Below are 22,806 nucleotides of genomic sequence, written 5' to 3' on the forward strand. Positions count from 1 at the left end.
AGGGTGCTCGGACTCATTGAAATGCACAATTTAGCCTTTACAATGGCACTCAAATGTTTTTTTTTTGTTTTTTTTCTTATCCCATGTTGGTCATCATTATATGTACAGTATAACTTATCTTAAGGTTCAGTACAGCTTGACAATTTGAAAAGATTGCAGAGGGCAATGTTTTTGTTCTAGCATGCTCCACTGCCCAAATAAATGGTACACTGAGTAAACTTTGATCTCAAGCCTATTAAAAATAGTTTATATAAATTAGCAGTGTCCGAAATAACGCCTCCCCGGACCATTTTCAAATCAAACGTTTGGTTTATTCCGATTTCGAAATCTTCGTTCGGTTTGGAAATTTCGGAATTTCGTTTCGTTTGGCAATTTGATACTCGGCAGCCAATCAGAAGCCTGCGTCAAATAACTTCCTGCTTCCGGACTTTCCCGAGGGTTATAAGGTTGTGCATTTGCATATCATTTTCCAAAGTAAACACACAGAGAACACGAGAAAAATGAATAAGTGGTTAGGAATCAAGCCAAAACCTCACCCCCAGAAGAAAGATTCAAAAGAAGCTAACTAAAATGATGACGCTACAAAACGTAAACGTACATTAAAAGCATCGTGGAAAGAGGAGTTCATGTGGTTTGTAGCAGACGATGCAATGCAAACATTACATGAATGAAAACGAGTAAATACAGGTACATACTGATGGCAGATGGAAAACATTTACCGGTAGGCAAGTTCTGAATTTTTTTATCTTACGGTGTGTAGGGTCTTCCCCAGAAACCTTGATAAGCCTGGTGATAGGGATCGGTTATACTGTAGCTCCTCTACATACAAGCTATTCAAGTTATGAGAAATTTGAGATCTCTTGCCCAACATATAAGGGAAAATCTAAGTAGCGAGAGTTTCCAGATGCTAGCACTAGAGGACCAAGTGCTTGAGACCGCTCACCCCTAGCATCAACTCGTCCCAGATCCCGTGCGCTCGTGTTGTCTTTTTGGTTTCTATTATGCTCCCTCACTCCTCCTGCACTACTCCACTACATGCATACACCTCCCTTAGAACCCGCCGACATCCTCCATGGTAAGTGCTCATAATAAGCATGAATATCTCATTCATCTTATTACTGAATTTTCATGTTAAACTATTATTTGAATGCATTTTTTAGTGGTGTTTTATAGCTGTAGAGGGTTAACTTGGATGATTTTGGGAGGCTGGTAACGGATTACTGTAAATTCCGGACTATAAGCCGCTACTTTTTTCCCCAAACGTTCAACCCTGCGGCTTATTCAGTGATGCGGCCAATTATTGTAATTTTTCTAACAGCCGCCAACGGTGCTCGAATTCAAGGCACATGACGCAGCTTACAAACTAAACGCAATCGAGCAGTCCGATAAAGAAGGAAACAGAGCTACTGCACGCAAACTTTACCTTGCGAGCGTGTTGCTAGCGTGTTTTTGATTAAGGGAGCGTGGAACGTTGTCTATATGACAAAGACTCTTACCCACACTGGGGAAGACAACTTTGATGATGTCAATTATAAGGAGGTAGATGAGGACGGTTTACCGGGGGTTTTTAAGGGTTATTGATCTATCTTCGTTATTCATTATCCATTATCCGTTATCGGTCAGTTCATAATACGCTACAAAGCCTAGGAGCCGGGACACTTACTCTCAGCCAAAAGGCCAAGCTAAGGTCCTAGCCCTAAAGCCTTGCTGCGATGGTTTCTGCAAGAATCGATTGTTTTTTTTAACAGCTCGGTTCAATGTGTTGCGAGCGCGTTTCTAGTAGCGTTTTGCTACCCTTCACAGGCACGGTTTGGGATTAAAGTTATAATATTATTATTAAAGCTTTGAAAACCCTCTCGGTGTACCGTCTTTCTTTGTAAATATGTGTAACCATTTATAATATGTATTTGCAACTGTATATTTTTGTAATGTATTTATTTGTATTTATTTTGGACACTTATTCTGATAAGTCTTGCACTGACCAATTAAAAAGAAGGGGCGTAACAGACGCGGGAGATGACGGGAAGTGGGGACCGGTAAAGGTGAGTGTTTGTGAACACAGCAGACAATAGTGGATATATATTTTTCCCACCCTTACCTTTGGAAATATACACTTTTTTTCCTTGGATTACTTTTAACGGGACCCGGACTCTGCAGGTCTGCAACCAATGTTAACTACCGGTATCGTTTTCCGTTATTTAGCCGGCTGTGGTTTTTGATCTGTGAACTTCGTGTTCAGTTAAAATCGCGGGACTCAAAGTTGGGTTTGGGTTGATTTTATGATTTCGTTACAAATTTTAATTTGGGCGCATGCGGCTTATATACAGGTGCGGCTTGTGTAAGTACAAAGGCGACTGTCCTCTCAAAATGTGGTGGGTGCGGCTTATAATCAGGTGCGCTCTATAGTCCAGAATTTACGGTAATTGGTTTTCAGTTATTTCTTATAGGGAAAATTGGTTCGAGATACAAGACATTCTTATCAGAAGCTTGATCCAGGAACAAATTATTCTCGTATGTTGTTCGACCTGGACAAAGACTGGTTTGAAAGCAAGAGTGTTTGTGTGTTTGCAAAGTTTTAAAATATTCTAAAATGTTCCTTTTCAAAGATAATGCATATGAAATTAAGCAAAAATGTCCTAAATAGCAGACAATTTTGCTCATTTGAATTACTTTTTCTAATCTTACATACCGTCCCTTTAAGGCTTGGATTTGACAAGAAATAGAACCAAAATACTACAAAAGTAAAAATAACAGTAATACTACAAAAAATACTATATAAATAATAAATATCTCTAACTGTAAAAATACTACTATAATACTATCCTTAACCAGTAGGGTTGTAGGGGCACCATTTCCTGTGGTGTGTCTTGGGCAAGTACACCCTGGTGGTGCCCATCCCTCTCCAGGCCAAACAATGTTCTAATTAATATTGTTTTTTAAAGAATTACATTTTTGCACCACTAGAAGGCGCTAAATAATACACACCGTTCATCGAAGGTTCTGAGGGAAAAGTTTGAGATAGTGGGTTGGATATGTAGAAATATGCACAAACCAATTTTACATTGAATTGAATCTGAATTGAATTGTCTTGTCATTGAGAGGTGATGGCTGGGGTAGGAATTGTCTTTTATAATGTTAATGGTTCTGCTACTGTATTACAAGCTGGCAAAGTCATTTAAACTGGGCAGAGAGCAGCCGATGACCGTTTGGGCTGTGTTGATTACTCTGTATGCTTGGCCTGTCCGCTGCCGTGCTCCCAGCATACCACAAGTTGACGACAGGCATCATACTGAGATAGCATAAGGTCACATATATTTCTTGTCTGTCCATCAGCGAGCATCTCCAGCATGTGTGACGTGGACGTAACAGAGCCCACCAGTCCCACCCTCTATGGGGAGTCTTCAGACAAGTATTTTAATGTGGATCGTTGGCAGAAATTGCGTACCGCCGTGCGCAAACTCGAATTTTGGGAGAACTTCAACACTGAGCTGATTGGGAGTGGCTTCTTCTCCAAGGTCTACAAGGTAGGCATTCAAGTATCCAGGTCTTACACCACAGTTTTAAGAGTTTTGGTTTGGTTTTGCAGCAGGGCCTACTCTTTTAGTGCTGTTGATGATAGTGGTCCATACCGTTGTAGAAAATCTTCAGTTTTCTGGAAATTACTCGTATGGAATAGCCTTCATTTCTTAGACCGAGAATAGACTGTCGAGTGTCACAGGAAAATTACTTTTCTTCCAATTCTGAAAATGTAATCACACCCACAATTGTGATGCTACAGATGCCTGACTAGCTCAAAGGAAGGTCAATTTTATAACTTCCCTAACCAACTGTGCTAACATCATTGCACAAGGGTTTTCCAAGAATCGATTAAACTTATAACTAGAGGTAGGATCAGACGTAAACATTTAGCCCGACCCGACCCTAGTCTCAGGTATATAAACCCGAACCCGCTCAAACCTGACGGATTAACTTTCAAGCTTTTTAATTTTCCGCCAAAGTAAACAGAAAGCTTTACTCCAGCCGTGTGTACTTTTGGCTGAACTACCCAGCTTGGAGTTTACTTGGGGCCTTAAATCAAGTTTGCAATGCAGGTTTAGCACCTAAATCAAGTCAAGTCACATTTTTTTTATATAGCCCTTAATTACAAAAATGTCTCAAAGGACTGCACCGGAATATAATTACACTATTACCTGATCTTACACCAACATGCAAGGAAAAACTCAAAACCTCAGCGTGAGGGAAAAAGAAATCTTGAGAAGGGGCCTCACAAGTGGTAATCCCTCTTCCAGGATGACCAGGGTGGAACGGTTTGGCGCCCAAGTGTGCATCTCAGCGACGTGCAGCGAACAAAAGTATAACTGAACAAAATGGCTCCCAAAAGAAAATCAAATTCTCCATATTATAAGCCACAAATAGTAAAAATGTTGGCCAAAAAGCAGAAAGAAATTTTATAAAGCTTGTAAGCTATTGACAAGAAGCAGAAATGACGTCTGACGTGAGGGAGGTGGAAGGAGGAAGACGCGTGTCTTTTAACCCAACACCGAGGAGGGAAAATTACTTTGGATTCAGTGATTTTGAGTTGCACTGATAGTTTGGTAGGCATTTTCTGTATCTAAATAATGACTTGAGTAAAAGTAAGTGTATGCTGTGCAGATCCTCCACAAAGGGGAAAAAAGGAAGAAGAGAAAAAAACGTGTTCAGGTCCAACATCTTACCTCTACTTCTAACACAATTACCTAGCACAATGTACTATTAGATCACTGGAGTACTGGAAATGGGCCTCTATACACGAATTTACATACTAAGTTAAAAAACAGACATTTGCAGATAAAAGTCATTTATTACATTGATTATGTATATGGTGTATTTCTAAATAATTTCATGTTATCTTGATCGAAAAAAAACAGTGCTTTTACTTTAAAAATAAGGATATTTCTAAGCAACCCCAAATCTTCTGAAGGGGAGTGTACCCGCCTACATGTGACCCGCAATCAAAGCTTGTGTTGTTCGAGACATAATTAGGACATTTTTATCATTCCATTATTGTCCCACACGGTTTGGACAATGTGTGTGGGGCGGATGACAACACCGTCCTCAGCTGAGGCATTACGTAACCCTTATTGGTACCAAGGAAGCAGATATCTATTTAGCGCGGTTTAAATACTTTAAGAATTTAAGGGGAATCAGAACTTGCTCTCCATAAATTTTAAAAAGGTAACAAAAACTTAAAGTTCATCATAATCACTCAGCATGGCTTAAATGAGGGGGTAAAAGCAGTGTCTGAAATAACGTCTGCCTGGACGCCAGGGGCGTGCATCTTTTAAGTCGGGCATACAACTTACAAAATGTCTTCGCCCGGGTGGCTGACTTTAAAAAAAAAAAAATAATAAAAAAATAAGTCAATATACTCTTAAAGCACCATTCAGATTCAGATTCAGATTCAGATTCAGATCTACTTTATTGTCATTCTAGTACACGTGTATACAGAACGAAATGTCGATGGATCTGACTCCCACAGTTTCCCTCAGTGTCCTTCAGTGTACAGATATAAATAAAGCTGTATTGTGTTATTTACCATAGTGCCGATAGTGCAAGAAGAGACGCTAACCAGATGTGCAAGATGGGCAGTCAGGTTAACAAGTCAGGTACACAGTACCATTATATTGTAAACAATAACACTGTAAGTAATAACACTGTAAGTAACAATAGTGCAGAGATCAAATGTGCAAGGAGTGGCAAGCTATAAAAAAAAACTGCCACTAGTGCAAAGGTCAAATTAGCAGCCGTTTAGATTTAAGTTAACTATATGTTAGATTGACCATTTAACAGTCTAATGGCCAGGGGGACTAGACTATTGCGGAGCCTGGTGGTCCTGCACCGCACACTGCAGTACCTCTTCCCAGAGGCTAGCAGAGTGAATAGTCCATGATGGGGGTGAGAGGGGTCCCCGGTAATGTTCTTAGCATGGGATAAGCAGCGCTTCTGGCCAATGTCCTGAATGGAGGGAAGTGTAGTCCCGATTATTTTCTCCGCTGTCCTCGTTACCCTCCTCACACTACCCCAGTCGGTAGCGCTGCAGCCTCCACACCACACAGAGATACAGCTGGTCAGGATACTCTCTATGGTGCCCCTGTAGAATGTGATGAGGGATGGTGGGGGCAGGTGGGCTCTCCTCATCCTCCGCAGGAAGTACAGGCGCTGCTGTGCCCTCTTAACCAGAGATGCAGTGTTCACGGACCAGGTGAGTTTGTTTGTGATGTGCACCCCTAGGAACTTGATACTGCTGACAACCTCCACAGCCTTGTTGTTGATGCAAAGTGGGGCATGGTTGGGCTGGTTTTTCCTAAAGTCGACAATGATCTCTTTAGTCTTGTCAACATTCAGGACCAGGCTGTTGTCCTTGCACCAGCCCACCAACTGCTCCACTTCCTCTCTGTAGGCCAGGTCGTTGTCATCCCTGATGAGGCCCACCACCGTTGTGTCGTCAGCATACTTCACGATGTGGTTTGTGGCGGACCTAGGGACGCAGTCGTGTGTCATCAAGGTGAACAGCAAGGGGCTTAGGACGCAGCCTTGGGGGGAGCCCGTGCTGAGGTAGATGACATCTGAACTGTTCTGACCTATCCGCACAGATTGGGGTCTGTCACAGAGGAAGTCCAGCAGCCAGTTCCGCAGGGGGGTGTTGAAACCCAGAAGCCCCATTTTGTCTACCAGATGTTGTGGGATGATGGTGTTGAATGCTGAACTGAAGTCCAGGAACAGCATCCGCACATGGGTGTTCTTCTCCTCTAGGTGTGTCAGGCTCAGGTGAAGCGCAGAGGAGATGGCATCCCTGGTGGAGCGGTTTGTCCTGTAGGCAAACTGAAAGGGGTCGAATGAAGAGGGGAGACTGGAGGTGATGTGCTCTTTAACCAGTCTCTCGAAGCACTTCATTATGATAGGAGTCAGTGCAACGGGCCGGTAATCGTTGAGTGATAAGATCTGGGTTTTCTTTGGCACTGGGATGATGTTGGCAAATTTGAAGCATGATGGTACTTTGGCTTGGTCTAGCGAGGTGTTGAAAATGTCTGTTAGTACACAAGCCAGCTGATCGGCGCACTCCCTAAGTACCCGCCCCGGAATGTTGTCCGGGCCTGGAGCCTTCCTTGTGTTGACCCTTCTCAGGGTCTTCCTCACGTCAGATGAGTCCAGGTGGAGTGCTCTTTCGTCCTGATTTGGAGCCGCTTTCACTGCAGGGGTGCTGTTTTGTGCCTCGAACCTACCAAAGAAATTGTTGAGGTCATTCAGAAAGTCCATGCTAGTGTTCTGCACTGGGGTGGTGTTTGGCTTGTAACTGGTGATGGCCTGGATGCCTTTCCACATATCCCTGGTGTTGGTTGTGCTGAGGAAACGTTCCTGAATCTTTTGACTGTACGTTCGCTTTGCTAGTCTGATGGCACGGTTCAGGTTAGCCCTCGCTGATAACAGCGCCTCCTTGTCACCAGATCTAAAGGCAAGGTTGCGTACTTTTAGTTGATTGCGTATTTCAGCAGTCATCCAGGGCTTCTGATTGGCACGGGTGCATATAGTTTTGTTATTGCTGACGTCTTCTGCGCATTTACTGATGTAGGCTGACACAGAAATGGCGTACTCATCTATATTTATTTTGTTGTTGTAAGTGGCAGCCGATTTAAACATGTCCCAATCAGTGCACTCAAAGCAGTCCTGTAGTGCCTCCATAGCCCCCTCAGACCACACCCTCACCTGTTTCACTGTTGGTCTTTCTCTTGTTAGCAGGGGCTTGTATGCAGGAATTAGCATAACAGAAAGGTGATCTGATGAGCCTAGGTGGGGGCGGGGGGCTGCTTTATATGCACCTTTGATGTTTGTGTAGGCCAGGTCTAATGTGTTCCTACCTCTTGTAGCAAAGTTTACATGCTGATGGAAATGCGGGAGAACTGTTTTCATATTGGCCTGGTTAAAGTCCCCCGCCGCAATAAAAATGCACTCAGTATAAGCATGCTGCAGTTCACTCACAGTTCGGTAGAGAATGTCCATTGCCTCCTTCGTATTAGCGCTGGGGGGCACGTACACGGCCGTAATGATGGTCGCGCTGAACTCCCTCGGTAAGTAAAACGGTCTGCAGATCACCGTCAAAAGTTCAATGTCTCGTGAGCAGTGATTCGAGATTATCTTCGCATTTCTGCACCATTTATTGTTTGTGTAAATGCATAGACCGCCGCCCTTGCTTTTGCCGGTGAGCTCGCCGCTTCTATCAGCGCGGAAAGCAGTTAGCCCCACAATGCTAACCGCGTCATTCGGGATAGATGAGTTTAGCCATGTCTCCGTCAGAATCAAAGCACAACAGTTCGTCAACTCGCGGTTCGATGAGAATTCCACTTGTAGATGGTCCAGTTTGTTGTCCAGGGAGCGGACGTTGGATAGGAAAATGGATGGTAGAGGCGTTTTGAAGGGTTTAGCCTTCATCCGAGCCGTTAGCCCGGCCCGACAACCTCGTTTCCTTCCCCGGTCACAGCGCTTCCGCTTGCCACTTTTACTCGCTGCTTTGTAGGCCTCTGGCTTCTGTTGACGTAGCACTCCGAGGCTAAGTAAACACTCCAGAGTGGTCGTCGAAATTTGCGCTGGATTTCTGGATGTTCGCATATCCAGCAAAAAACTGCGATCGTATATTAATCTGCAGTTAGAGTTGTCTTTGTTCGCCCTCATAGACTGAGTCGAAGATTGGGGTTTTTGACCAAAATGTGAGAAACCATCTGCATGAATATTGTCTTTTGTTCTAGGTATTTTTTTCAAATCAAACGTTTGCTATATTCCGATTTCGAAATCTTTGTTCGGTTTGGAAATTTCGGTTCGTTTTGCAATTTGCATACTCAGCAGCCAATCAGAAGCCGGCATCGAATAACTTCGTGCTTCCGGACTCTCCCAAGCGTTATAAGGTATAAGGTTTGCATGTCATTTTCCAAAGTAGATGCACAGAGAACACAAGAAAAATGGAGAAGTGGTTAGGAATCAAGCCAAAACCTCAGCCCCTGAAGAAAGATTCAAAAGAAGCTACAAAATTGATGACGCTACAAAACGTAAACATACATTAAAAGCATCGTGGAAAGAGGAGTTCACGTGGCTCGTAGCAGACGACGCAACACAAACATTGCATGAATGAAGATGAGTAAATACAGGTACATACTGATGGCAGATGGAAAACGGCGATGTCATATACATGCAATGAATGTTATAAGTAGATTTATAATAAACGTAATTTTAAAGTGTTGTTCTGTTATATATTTAGATTATCAAACCTTAATACTTTGGAACGATGTTTTTTTGCGATGGGTCGTCTTATTGTGTTTCAAATTGTGAAAAATGGGGCAGGTAACTTTATGGCTGGGCAGGCAACTTTTCAGAGTTGTCTGTCAGTAATCTTTCATTTTCAACAGGTAAAAAATACATTTTTCTTTTACTGTGGATAAAAATCTCCACAAGAAAATGAAAGAAGCTCCTAATGCTATTTGCTAATGTTGCGCTTGTTGCAGATAGCAACCCTAAAGTGTTGACAATACAGATACTAATGCTGTTTACCACTAAAGGTAAATATGTGATCAGTACTTAAAAACAAAGAATAGGTTATTTTTGTGGTGTATTATGTGCATTCATTTTGAATCATCCATTGTTTTTAATTGAAAAGATTGGTGCTAGAAGCTGCCTCACCCACGCTAGCCATTTTTACTCGGGCACCAGTCTATAGTTTTTATTTTAGCAAACTTGGACTGAATTTACAATAAAGAAAACAAATTCTAGGATTTTTCCTGCTATTCACTAAATTGAATCAGATCAAATCAAATTTATGTGTGAAGCACTTTCCAGCCAATGAATTTCCATTTTTCTTAACTAAAATTGGATATAAAAAAATAAAGTGCAAATATATATTTAGTAAAAACAGCACTTTCTTTAAGGAGAAGTAATGTACAGTAAAAAATCAAATAAAAAAGGAAGATCTCTGGTGTATGATCCAATAATAAACAAAGAACATGTCGGGGGCCTTAGAGAAGCTTTTTGCAGGACACACCTGGCCCGCGGGCCTCGACTTTGACATTGTAGGCTGAAAAGCACAACTTCTTTTCAGGTGATACACACCTCTAACCGGAAAGTGATGGTTGTGAAGATATACAAAAACGATGTGGACCAAGACAGCATCGTACGTGAAATCAGCCTCCTTCAGAAACTCTCTCATCCCAATATTGTCAGGTAACGGTCAGTCCCTATCTCAGCATTTTAACGCATAGCATGAGTAAAAATACTGTAGTAATCCTCATTCTGGTTTCCTATTACTTTTTGTATCACAAACGCCAACATTGCAAAAATATCTACCATTTAGCTGCTAAATAATAATATTTTTAAAAGCATTATGATATAAAGATGTCACGGTTGCCATGGCGCCCAATTGGCCCCGCCCGTGTGGCGCCAGATGCGGCTCGCTGACGGATTGGCTTCCCTGCTATTTAAACCCAGTCTTGTCACTCTCCTTTTGTCAGTCCGTCTGCGAATTTCCGTGTATACTAGGCAAGCTTTTTTCGACCCTGACTCCCGCCTGTCCCGTTTTTGCTCCCGTTTGTCTCCGGCTACGACCTGTTTTGATCCCGACCACGTCTGTTCTCCTGTCCTGGCTTACGACCCGTTTCCATCCCCAACCACGTTTTTGCTCTCTGTCCCGGCAATCAACCGGTTTTTCTGTCCCTGACACCGCCATCGCTCGCTTCCGTGTTCGGATCACAATCCGAGTACGAGAGCGATTCGCTTCCTGCCTCCAGCGAACACCGGATCGTGGGCGCAGCTCTTCCTCTTTCCTTCAATAAAAATTGTGGTAAACGTTACGCAATTTGGTCCTGTGCCAAAAGGTTAAAATAAAATATGATATATGCATAAAACATAGTATTTTGCTCATTTAAATAATAGTTTTTGATTTTTTTCAAGATTTTAGATCATTTTGCTCGTTTTCAGAAATATTTTCTAACAAGATGACATGAAATACTTGTGAGCAAAAAGTAACCATCTACTGGATTAGACTGTTATGCTATTTCAAATTTTTAATTCAACAACTTATTTTACTTTGAAAAACAAGATAAACTATCTTAAAACTAGAAAATTGTAAGTAAAATAAGCTTTTTTTTTTACAATTTTAACTTTTTAGTAAAAAATGATAGCGCTAATATAGCAGTTAGTATAATAGTTTGTTTATTTTAGCTATATAAAGGTAATATATTTTAAAATTACACAAAATAAACAAAATGGCAGACATTAGTGAAAGATGTTTTTTATACTTGAAAATATAATTAATACTGTTTCAATTTTCTAACTGGACTTTTTGTGGTCTCGCATATTCAGTACACATTCAGTTTAGATGCACTAGCCATAGAGAAAAAATGTCATCCTTCCCGAGGGCATGCATTTAGTAAATATGTACCATACGATAAAAGACAGCTTTAAAACAAAACAAAAAATCCTTAAGAAAGGAAAAACACCAAAATGAAATAAAATAAGTAAAAAAGTTGACCGACTACTATGACGATCGAGGTTGCCAGAAAATAAGGCAATTACATTATTGAAATTGTGTATTCCTAACCCCTGACTCCGCCCTTGCTTAACATAACTAACATAAGTACATTTACTCTAAAAGCACCATCTGCATGAGTATTGTCTTTTGTTCTAGGTATCTGGGAATATGTGTCAAAGAAGACAAACTTTATCCAATTTTAGAGGTAAGTTTATCCGACTAAAAAGACCCAATTTTTGTGGGCGTCTCTCGAAAAGATTGATACACTTTTGGGAGCTTTTAAACAGGATATCACCTACATGGATGGATGGAAATAGAGATAGATAAATACATACCGTAAATTCCGGACTATAGAGCGCACCTGATTATAAGCCGCACCCACCACATTTTAAGAGGAAAACCGATTTTGTACTTACACAAGCCGCATCTGTATATAAGCCGCAGGCGCCCACATTAAAAAAATGTAACACAAACACAAAATTAACCCAAACCCGACTAAGTCCCGCGATTGAAACTGAATGTCCTTCATAAAAGTACACAGTCCAAAAATCACAGCCGGCAAAATGAACGGAAAATAATACCGGTACTTAAGGTTTGATGCAGACCTGCAGAGTCTGGGTCCCGTTGAAAGTAATCCAAGGAAAAAAGTGTATATTTCCAAAGGTAAGGGTGGGAAGAATATACATCCACTATTGTCTGCCGCGTCCACAAACACTCACCTTTACCGGTCCCAACTTCCCGTCAGCCCGTGTTTTTTTCGCCCCTTCTTTTTTATTCGCCCGTGGGAAACATATCAGAATAAGTGTCTGAAATAAAGACATTACAAAAATATACAGTTGCAAATACATATTATACATGGTTACACATATTTACAAAGAAAGACGGTACACCGAGAGAGTTTTCAAAGCTTTAATAATAATAACTTTTATCCCAAACGGTGCCTGTGACAGGTAGCAACACGCTCGCAACACGCTCGCAACACAGTAAACGGGTCTGTTAAAAAACATACCGTACTTGTAAAAATCACGGTAAACCGTCCTCATCTTCCTCCTTACAACTGAAGCCATCGAAAAGCAACTTTGTCATATAGACGTCGTCCCACGCTCCCTTATTCCAAAACACGCTAGCAACACGCTCGCAACACAGTAAACGGGTCTGGTAAAAAAAACCGTACTTGTAAAAATCACGATAAACCGTCCTCATCTTCCTCCTTAGAACTGAAGCCGTCAAAGTCGTCTTCCTCAGTGTCTGAAAGAAACTTCGTCAAATAGACGTCGTCCCACGCTCCCTTATTCCAAAACACGCTGGCAACCTGCTCGCTCCTTCTTTATCGGACTGCTCGATTGCTTTTAGCTTGAAAGCTGCGTCATGTGCCTTTCTTTTTGCATTTTGCATGATGGGGGTATGTTCACGCTAATTTAATTTACTGTATGCACAAGCCAAAAAAGTTGCAGTCTTCCTCGGTGCATATATTTCACCGGTCTAAATCTTACCTTTTGTACTCAAGCGCCGCTGGCGGCCGTTAGAAAAATTACATAAATTGGCCGCATCACTGGATAAGCCGCAGGGTTGAACGTTTAGGGAAAAAGTAGCGGCTTATAGTCCGGAATTTACAGTAGATAGATAGATAGATAGATAGAGATAGAGAAATGTGTATTTCTTTTACATATCGGAATCAATACTTAGTAGTTGCCACCATGTTTGTCTGGCATCTTGCTTCTATGCTGTGCTCATTTTACAACGGTTTCCATTCCTAATAGATGATGCAGTGCCATCTAAAGGTCACATATTACACATTGTACCTTTAAAATATCAAAAAACAATTCATGAACTATTTTTGGGGTTTTATTTTGACCCTACTGCCGCTAGAGGTCTCTTTTGCACAGCTCTTTAACTATGCAAAGTGATAATCACTATTTGAAAATACAGTGGCTCCTCTTCATACTTGACGAAGATGTTTGCGGATCAAAGTCGTATGTAGAATTTCTCTTATTTTAAAAAAAAAAGTAACAGAATACCAATTTTACTGTTCCGGCTTCCAAAAATCATCTAAGTTAACCATAAATAGCTAGTGGTAGCATCTGGAAATTCTCGTAACTTGGATTTTTCGCCCACATTTGGGGCAAGATGTTGCCTCAAAAGATATCTCGTATCTCAAATATCTCATATGTAGAGGGACCTCTGTATTCATTTTTTTTTTTCACATTTGTCATGTGTGCTTTAAAAATTCATATTTCTGACACGTTGTAGTATGTGAACGGTGGCTGTCTGGAGGAGTTCCTGGCCAGGAAAGATGTTCCTCTAAACTGGAAAGAGAAGGTCGACCTTGCCTGTGACATTAGCAGGGGAATGATCTACCTTCACTACAAGAATATTTACCACAGAGATCTCAATTCAAAAGTAAGACAACACGATTTTTTTCATTCCCAACACACATTTTGCAGTACATTTTCGATTTTGTGGGAAATGGATTGCAGTTTATATTCTAGTAGACACTCAAAATGAGGAGAGAATACATCAATGTATTTTGAACGTAAAGAAGATACCAAGAGAAACCTTCAGATAAGAAAGTCCAATCTTTCTCTAACCTTTGCTTTCTATCAAATCTCCAAGGTGACAAAAGCAGATCCGCTCCAAAGGGTGTGGATATCAAAGAATAGCCACAAGACTGGCTGATAATAACAATGATGTAACAGTCAAAACAATGAATAACAATGTGCAATAACAGTCAAAATAACGATCTGGCATCCTATGAAATCGCCTCTGCTGCTGTCCAATATTAAAAGATGTCAGGACCAGAACGGAAACAGGACCCAATTGCGTTACGTTTCTCACAAGTTTTATTAAAGGAAAGAGGAAGGGCTGCGCCCACGATCCGGTGTTCGCTAGGCGCGGGAAGCAAGTCGCTCTCTGACTCGGATTGTGATCCGAACACGGAAGTGGATCTTCCGTAGCGAGCGATGGCGGTGTCAAGAGCGGAGAAATAGGTCGATAGCCGGGACGGGAGAGCAAAAACGTGGTCGAAGTCAGAAACGGGTCGTTAGTCGGGACGGGAGAGCAGACGTGGTCGGGGTCAAAAACGGGTCATAAGTCGGGACGGGAGAGCAGACCTGGTCAGGATCAAAATGGGTCGTAGCCGGAGACAGACGGGAGCAAAAACGGGACAGGTGGGAGTCAGGGTTGTTAAAGGCTTGCCTAGTATACACTGAGGTTTTCAGACGGACTGACAAAAGGGGACAGACAGGACTGGGTTCAAATACTGATCGGGAGCCAATCAGAACCCGCGGCAGTCTGGGCCAAAAGAGCGGGCACAACTGAGTCATATCAGTAATCATGACACAAGAATAAACTTATTATGATTGTAGGAACTAAAAGCACACTGCAAAAACATCCAGTTAAAAATGAGTGAAAATACAAAAATATTGTAAATTCATGTCTAATCCAGTTGCATTAAATGTTCCGCCATGTTGATATCAATGACGATTTAAAAAAATATTCTATTCTGTTCTGTTCTGTTCTGTTCTATTAGTTGAAACCCCTTTTTTCTCATTTTACAACTAATTGTACTTAAATTTTGTATCTGGACTTTTTGCATTCAACACTCTGCCTCATTCACTGCGGCTTCGATTTTGTGGTTGGTTGAACCCCTTAAATGCGTGCTAATGTATGCTTTCCTACCTCTGTAACGTCACGCAAATGTTTTCCACTTTAGTTTCCAAGATTGTTGTTTACTTAGCACAAAGGATGGGCTGAATTCAAAAGGAGTCTTTCGTACAAAAGCGTCCCCCCCAAACCCACTTAAAATGGCTTCAGGGTCCGCTGCAGTAACAACAGCCAGATGTGAATATGCAACATCTACAGTTAAAATTAGAATTAGGATTGCATTTACTGTCATCTATAACAGCCAGGGTTGGGTAGGGTTACTTTAACGTGATTACTTTCAATTACTTTTGGATTACTCCAATACCAAATATGCTAATAAAAGACAAAAGAAACTAAATATGAATAAAATGATAATAATAATAATAATAATTTCCTTTGTATTGTCATTCTGTGTAACAATGTACACAGAACGAAATGTCGATACACCTGACCCGTTGTAGCGAGCCGATGCAGCCGCAGCCAACAGAGGGCGCCGCCATTTTACCAATGTTATAAGTCTTAGGTATGACTCGGCCGAGGCGCGAACCAGCGACCTCCCAGTCTCAAAGCGGGCGCCTTACCATCTAGGCTACTGAGCTGGTATGACTCGCAACATGTGGTAAGCTTTCTCTCCTGGCTTTGATCTCTTTGATCTCCGGCAAAACTAACATCAAATGCGACAGAAACAAAATGAAACGGCAAAAATGATGTTTGCAAGCTGTTTGGATTGATTTTCATTTTGTTTCTGTCGCATTTGATGTTAGTTTTGCCGGAGATCAAAGAGATCAAAGCCAGGAGAGAAAGCTTACCACATGTTGTGAGTCATCATTTTATTCCTATTTAGTTTCTTTTGTCTTTTATTAGCATATTTGGTATTGGAGTAATCCAAAAGTAATTGAAAGTAATCAAGTTAAAGTAACCCTACCCAACCCTGATAACAGCATAGTAAAAATGTGTTTACAATAAGATTAGATGTGGCCCTCTGGGATAAACACGTAGTAGAGACTTAAAAGGGAAAACTATGATAAAAAAAATAATAGGATGGTTAGTTTAGAATTTTACCCCAATAAGGTGTCGCTGTTGCCATGGCGCCCAGTTGGTCCCACCCGTGTGGCGCTAGCTGCGACTCATTGACGGATTGGCTTCCCTGCTGTTTAAACCCAGTCCTGTCACTCTCCTTTTGTCACTCCGTCAACGAACTTCTGTCCCGCAAGACGTGGGTTTTGACTCGGTCCCGTTCCTGTTGGTATTTCCTGTCCGGTATTATTCTTGTTTATTTTGTCCTGTTTAATTTCGGTTTCCAATTTTGTTTCCGTCTATTTTGGTTCTGTTTATTATTTCTCCAGTTTTCGTTCCCGTCTACTTTTTGCTGTTTATTTTCGATATCCTGTTTTATTATCTATCCTGTCTGTTTGTCCCGTCCTGTCCGATATCAACTCAGGCAATTGGTATCGATCTCGTCAGCCTCTGGCTTCCTATCATGTCACGCCAGACTGCTGCCTAACATGCATGACTCCCCATTTCCCTTCAAATAAAAGGCTTGTGTGAGAAACGTCACGCGTTTAGGTCCTGATCCTGATATGGTTCATTACATAAGGTTAGATTTCATCCGGGTCTGGCCTCATGTTTGACATATGGGTCATCCCAAATTGTATCAATTGTTTATGATAACCCCAAATAATGGCAATGGCAAAAATTTAAAGCAAAATATTTCCTCTATTAAGTATGTAACAAAAATGCCCAACGGAGTTCAAAGAGCCCTTATGCTTTATTTCCCACTGTGCCTTTCTGCTTTTGTATTACTTCTAGCAGAGCTGTTTGGGGCAGGACATATTAATTTCCAGGAATTGGGTCTGGGGGGTAGTCCTTGAGAGTGACGCCATGCTTGTCTCCATGGGTATTTGTTTTTCTTTATTTGTTGGTGTAGCATGAAGAGGGTTAAGGTAAGAAAAGGCCATATTTAAATGAAGTCCAGATGCCGACCCAAACCCCTAGGAAGATGAAACAAGAAGAGTTTATTCGTGCGGGTCTAAGAAATGCATGTACTTGCATGCGCATCATAAATGAGGGGACTGGCTGCAATGAAGACATAAGCCAGGAGATGGCAGCGGAGAATAACAAAGTTTCAAATTCTGTACAGCTAGTTTAAATATACAGTATGAATCTGTGTTATTTCCTGTATAACTATTATTTGGTCGTTCCTTGCTAGAATTGTCTGATCCGGATGACATCCCGGGGTCGGGAGGCGCTGGTGGCAGACTTCGGTCTAGCCAGAGAGGTTGTGGAACTGCCAGTTAAGGACCCAGGCAGGAAGCTCTCGTTGGTGGGTTCGGCTTTTTGGATGGCGCCGGAAATGCTCAGAGGAGAGCCGTACGACCGCAAGGTAGGAAACAAAATTTGGCTGGATTATGTAACCCAAATTCCAGGACTACAAGCCGCTACTTGTTTTGATACATTTCAAACACTGTCGCTTTAAATACGGTGCAGCGTGTTCCTTTTTTCATGGCAGCACCAAAGAATAGGGCGAGCTGCTCTTTTTCACAACGCTCTAAATACAAAACTTTGCGGTGACATCAGGGAAACATTTATGATGCACTTGGAGAGAAATGTTTCTGTTATTTATAAAATGCATGACAGGAGCAAAACATGACGTTTTACAGCAATTTACTTAACATTTACAACATTCTCACTTTTTCACCCAAGTTCTGAATTAATACATACAAATTGAAGAGTGGAAGTCATCCATCAAAAACGTTACACTACTCCTTCCGTATCATCGGCGTCAATGTCAGGTATTTGAAGTTTCCTTTAATCCTCGAGGAACAATGACAAGCAAATGCAATATGGTCCGGTGTTCTGAAATTCCTTCCTACCCATCGAGACGTACTATCATTGCGTACGCATTATACAACACTGATAGTGATTTCCAGGGAAATGTTCAAGTTTTCGTCCTACCTATTATATGTGCGTTTGAAAGCAGTGATGCATTCAGTTGAAATCGGTGACTACTTACGATTTTTGATTTTATTTAGTCTTATATGACTATTTCATTGCTTTAAAGTACTGTTTTCTGGCATAGCTTATGTCAGACTTTTACCCTCGGTGTGCCAGGGACAGGGGGTGAGAAGAGTGATTTAACGAGCGTGGTCGCAGGTTTGATTTTTTAGGATGAGAATGGTGAAAGTAAGAGAAGGGCTGTTTCAAATACAGTCCCACCAATGCCAAACCCCAACAAAGATGAAACAGGAAGGGTTCGTTTGAGCGCATCTAAGAATTTCACATACTTGCACACACAACAAAAGCAGATTGAAGGAGGCTGCAATGAGGATTTTAGCCTAAAGATGGTGTCAGCTAATAGAATATTTGGAAGTTACAGACACCCCATTTAAGCCTGCCTGTTTTAAATCCGGTGCAACTCGTACAAAAACAAAATTAAGTTTTTTTTTTCTAAATTCTAGCATCCGGCTTTAAATCAGCTGCGCTCTGTATGAAATAAAACAATATTTAATTAGTGCTTTGTGCTTTCTGTATGTCACCTCCCTTAGGTGGATGTTTTCTCCTTTGGGATTGTGCTTTGTGAAATCCTGGCAAGGATTCCCGCCGACCCTGAGATATTGCCAAGAACGCAGGTCAGGGTTTGTATTTGTATTTTTATCGAAAAAGTCCACAAAAAACATGTTGGTCTTATTGGTTAGCACAGTTTTTTACATGTTTAAGGTTTAAAACTGTTCATACTTTTTCAATTTAGAACAGTGATGTGCAAACTGCTCTCCTGGGGCATTAACACTAAAACGATAGCTGTTATATGATGCAAATTTATCATTAATTCTTATTCTAAGTGCTTGTCCTCTTCATGCAAAACATGCAAACACCACACGGGGAGGCCAGTAGCTGGAATTGAACCCGGAGCCTTTGAACTGTGAGGTGGACATTTAACCATGTATCCATCATGCAGCCAGATGTAAATTATTAATGTATTTATTTATTTTGGGGGGTAAAATTCTAGACTTACGTTACACACACTTAACTAACGCATTAAATTAAGCATAATGTAGTGGAGTAAGAGTACTGTTTCTTCTCTACAAATTGGTTCAAGTAAAAGTATAGTGATTTAAAAATACTCCCAGAATTACAAAATGTCCCAAAACTTGTAACAGAGTAAACATATTTTTACTACCCACCTCTGCTGACATCTAGCGGTGAACTGAAGAAACCACTACAATGCTTCAGTGAAGTCAGACATTTCACCATCCAACTGCCAAGTATAATCAATTATTGAGCATTTATTCCTGGCATTTTTAATCATTTTTATCTTCCCATGATGTACTGTAGTCGTTTTAGATGAGAGTTTGCCATCTGCCTAAAGATCCCTTCAGTATATTACTATTACCTTGTCAGTTCATGTAATATTGTTATTGTCATATTTTAGGACTATGGCTTGGATAAAAACGCATTCAAGGAAATGGTGTCAGGGTGTCCTCAACGTCTCTTGGAGCTGGCGGCCAACTGTTGCATGGTGGGTATCATTTTTATGCATCTAGTCAAGTCAAGTCAAGTCATGTTTATTTGTGACGCCCTTAATAACAAAGAGTTGCAAAGGGCTGCACAGACCACAGATTATTGCAAACTCTTGACTATTGTTACACCATCCCCTGATCTAAAACCTACATGAAGGCAAGGAAAAACTCGAAAACCTCAACATGAGGCAAATGAAGAAACCTTGAGAAGAGACCGTGCATGAGGTCATCCCCCTTCCAGGATGCAAGGCTGCAATGGATGCTACAATAACTAATAATACACAGATATTGTCAACATGAAATATAGGTCATTCATAAGCTATAAAATAGAAGTGTGTTTTAAGCCTAGATTTAAACAGTTCCACTGAGGTTGCAGATCAAATCTCAGGGGGAAGCGCATTCCACAGCACCGGGGCCCGGATGGAGAACGCCCTTGAGCCTGCGGATTTCTTCTTGGCTCTTGGGATCAACAGCATTTTTAGAGCGAAGGCTCTGAACAGGAACATTGGGGATAAATAAATCTGAAAAATATGAGGGAGCACGTTGATGAATTATTTGTCACGGTTGGCATGGCGCCCGATTGTCCCCGCCCGTGTGGCGCCAGCTGCGGCTCGTTGACAGATTTAAGCTCTCACTATTCCTTTGTCAGTCTGTCAACGAACCTCTGCCCCGCAAGACGTGGGTTTTGACTCGGTCCTGTTTCCTGTTTGTATTTCCTGTCCGGTATTGTTCCCTTTTATTTTGTCCTATTTAATATCAATTTCCAGTTTAGTTCCTGTCCATTTTGGTCCTGATTATTATTATCTCCAGTTTTCGTTCCCGTCTAGTTCGTCCTGTTTAATTTCGATATCCTGTTTTGATATTAATCCTGTTCGTCCCCTCCTGTCCGGTATCTACCCCATCCGTCCGATATCTGCTCGGGCAATGGGTATCGATCTCGTCGGCCTCTGGCTTCCTGTCATTCCACGCCAGACTGCTGCCTAAAGTACATGACTCCCCATTTCCCGTAAAATAAAAGGCTTGTGTGAGAATCGTCACGCATTTGGGTCCTGATCCTGTTCTTGACATGATTTTGTAAATCACTTTGAATATTTTGTGTAAATCAACCCTGGGCTGCTCCTGTTGTGGAATTTTGCACCATTTCAGATTATTAACCATAGGTAAAACATGCCTGGCTGCCCTGTGAGGCTTTATGTATGTAGAGTAAGTAACTCACCATCCCAAATATTGATTTAAAATATTTTTTTTGCAAATATGGCGTCTGCTTCTGTGCCCTTATTCACAGTTGAGTAGAACATGGAATGAGTTTGAATAGGTATGCAAATGATCAAGTAATAGGGGCAATGTTCCCTCTAATTTTCCACGGGTCTGAGCGTTTACACAAAGTCGGTGAGCAACGCTTGAAACAACAGTGAGCAACGGCAATCCCAAGTGTGGCAACTAAATCATTATCAAACATGTCCCAAACTTGACATCAAGTTACATTTTGCTGAGTTTCCGGCAATGCAAAATTATTTTTCTCTTTTGAATGAATTGACTCATGTATTATTGCAAAGGTTTTACGGCCTACAAACATCGTTTGTTCTTACAATTCTTTCACAAGATATTCATTTCTTTTTTTTCCCTGATATATTTTGTCGCATAATATTAACATTTTTGGGGGCTTATTTAGTCGGTTGTAAGATACAGAACTGTACTTAATCACATTTTTTAGTGGAAGTACAATTTTGGCGACAAGATTCACTTGATATAATTGGAAATTATTTGAATGCAACACAAACTTTTTCTTCTTTTTTCCGTGTTTTTTTTTCTACTTTTTTTTTAAATTCCTTTAAAAAAGTCTCATTGTGTTTATTTTTTCCAAGCTGTTACTTTTTTCTTTTTGTTCTCTAATTACTTTTTTCCTCTGTTTCTTTCTTTCCCTTTTTCTGGCTTTTTTCTAAAATTTTTTCCTTCTTTTTTTCTCTTTTGTTTCTTTTTTTTCTCCGCTTTTCAATACTTTTTCATTTTGGTATTTTTTTCTTTTTTGTTCAATTCCCCCCTTCCTTTAAGTCATTTTGTGCATAATTTTACATAAAATTTGGTCATGTTGGGATTTAAGAAGCAAAAACAACCTGAAGAGCCGTTTAGGACCCGAAAGAGCCTGTTCCTTTTAGTGAGCCGAGCCGAAGAAGCCGGTTCTCGACAAACTTTACTAACTTTACTCAACTTCGTTCTACTTCGACTCGACTTCAAAATACCTCATTTAGCACACAACGTCAGAGGAACCTGCGTATTTTTACCTTCATGCACTGTGACTTTGACTTAAGTCGCTTCTTAATTAGTCATTTTGAGCCCTGATTTTTGTGCACTGGCTAGATTTTCTTGTGCGCTGAGAATGTGCGAGCAGTGCGCAGCTTAGATGGAACACTGAATAGGGGCATCCCAAATCTAATTTTGCTTAGGGCCCCTTGAAGGGCTCCTGTGACAAAACATGCTATTGAGGCAAATTACGCATTAAAAAAAGAATGCAGCTGAGCATTTTCCTTTTTTTAATATATTCTACAAGTGGTCTGCTCTGAGATATTTTTTTCCAAATACATTTTAACTTCTAGCACGCTATAACTGTTTTCTCACTCGTGGTTATCTCCCTCAGGTCGACTCTTTCAGGCGTCCAGCCTTCACCGAGCTGTTAGACGAGTTGGGAGAAGTTGCAGAGAGTCTTGAAGCCCCTCCAAAACTGGAACCGGCCTTGACCTGATTTGCCGATGAGACGGATCACTAGGAGAAATCACTTCGACTTGAATAAGAGATAAGATGTCATCCACTTGCGACAAGACTGCTCAGATGAGGCAGCGCAAACATATTTCATGCTGTCGGGAAGAAAGGCAAATATGTGTCATGGACGCTTTTGTGTTGACACTTGCATTTAGATAGACATAGACTCACTTACACATGTATATACATAGGAAAGCATACTCTAAATTAGGGGCCTAGGTTTGGTCTTGACATTGGTGGGGACATATGGTGGGGACCAAAGAATGATTGCTCAATAGTGGTGGGGACACGTCCCCACTATTATTCCAAAACTACGCCCTTGCTCTACATAGTTAGTCCCCT

General features: G+C 41.1%; 1 protein-coding gene across 2 annotated transcripts in view; it reads left to right on the plus strand.

Annotated features, from left to right (window-relative positions):
• LOC148366410 (dual specificity testis-specific protein kinase 2) overlaps positions 1-22,779 on the plus strand; it is a 49,872-nt gene extending 27,093 nt beyond the window's left edge. For both annotated transcript variants that reach the window (XM_088336865.1, XM_088336866.1), the window contains 8 exons: positions 3,334-3,524; positions 10,121-10,242; positions 11,705-11,753; positions 13,799-13,948; positions 17,400-17,573; positions 18,736-18,819; positions 19,620-19,706; positions 22,343-22,779. In XM_088336865.1, coding sequence (XP_088192991.1) covers positions 3,334-3,524; positions 10,121-10,242; positions 11,705-11,753; positions 13,799-13,948; positions 17,400-17,573; positions 18,736-18,819; positions 19,620-19,706; positions 22,343-22,447 — 962 coding nt within the window. In that variant the 3' untranslated portion in view covers positions 22,448-22,779. The remainder of the gene's footprint in view (positions 1-3,333; positions 3,525-10,120; positions 10,243-11,704; positions 11,754-13,798; positions 13,949-17,399; positions 17,574-18,735; positions 18,820-19,619; positions 19,707-22,342) is intronic.
• The last annotated feature ends 27 nt before the right edge of the window (positions 22,780-22,806 follow it).

This window comes from Urocampus carinirostris, chromosome 5, assembly GCF_059441175.1.
Source record: "Urocampus carinirostris isolate Australia breed hairy pipefish chromosome 5, RoL_Ucar_1.0, whole genome shotgun sequence".
Classification (NCBI taxonomy): domain Eukaryota; kingdom Metazoa; phylum Chordata; class Actinopteri; order Syngnathiformes; family Syngnathidae; genus Urocampus; species Urocampus carinirostris.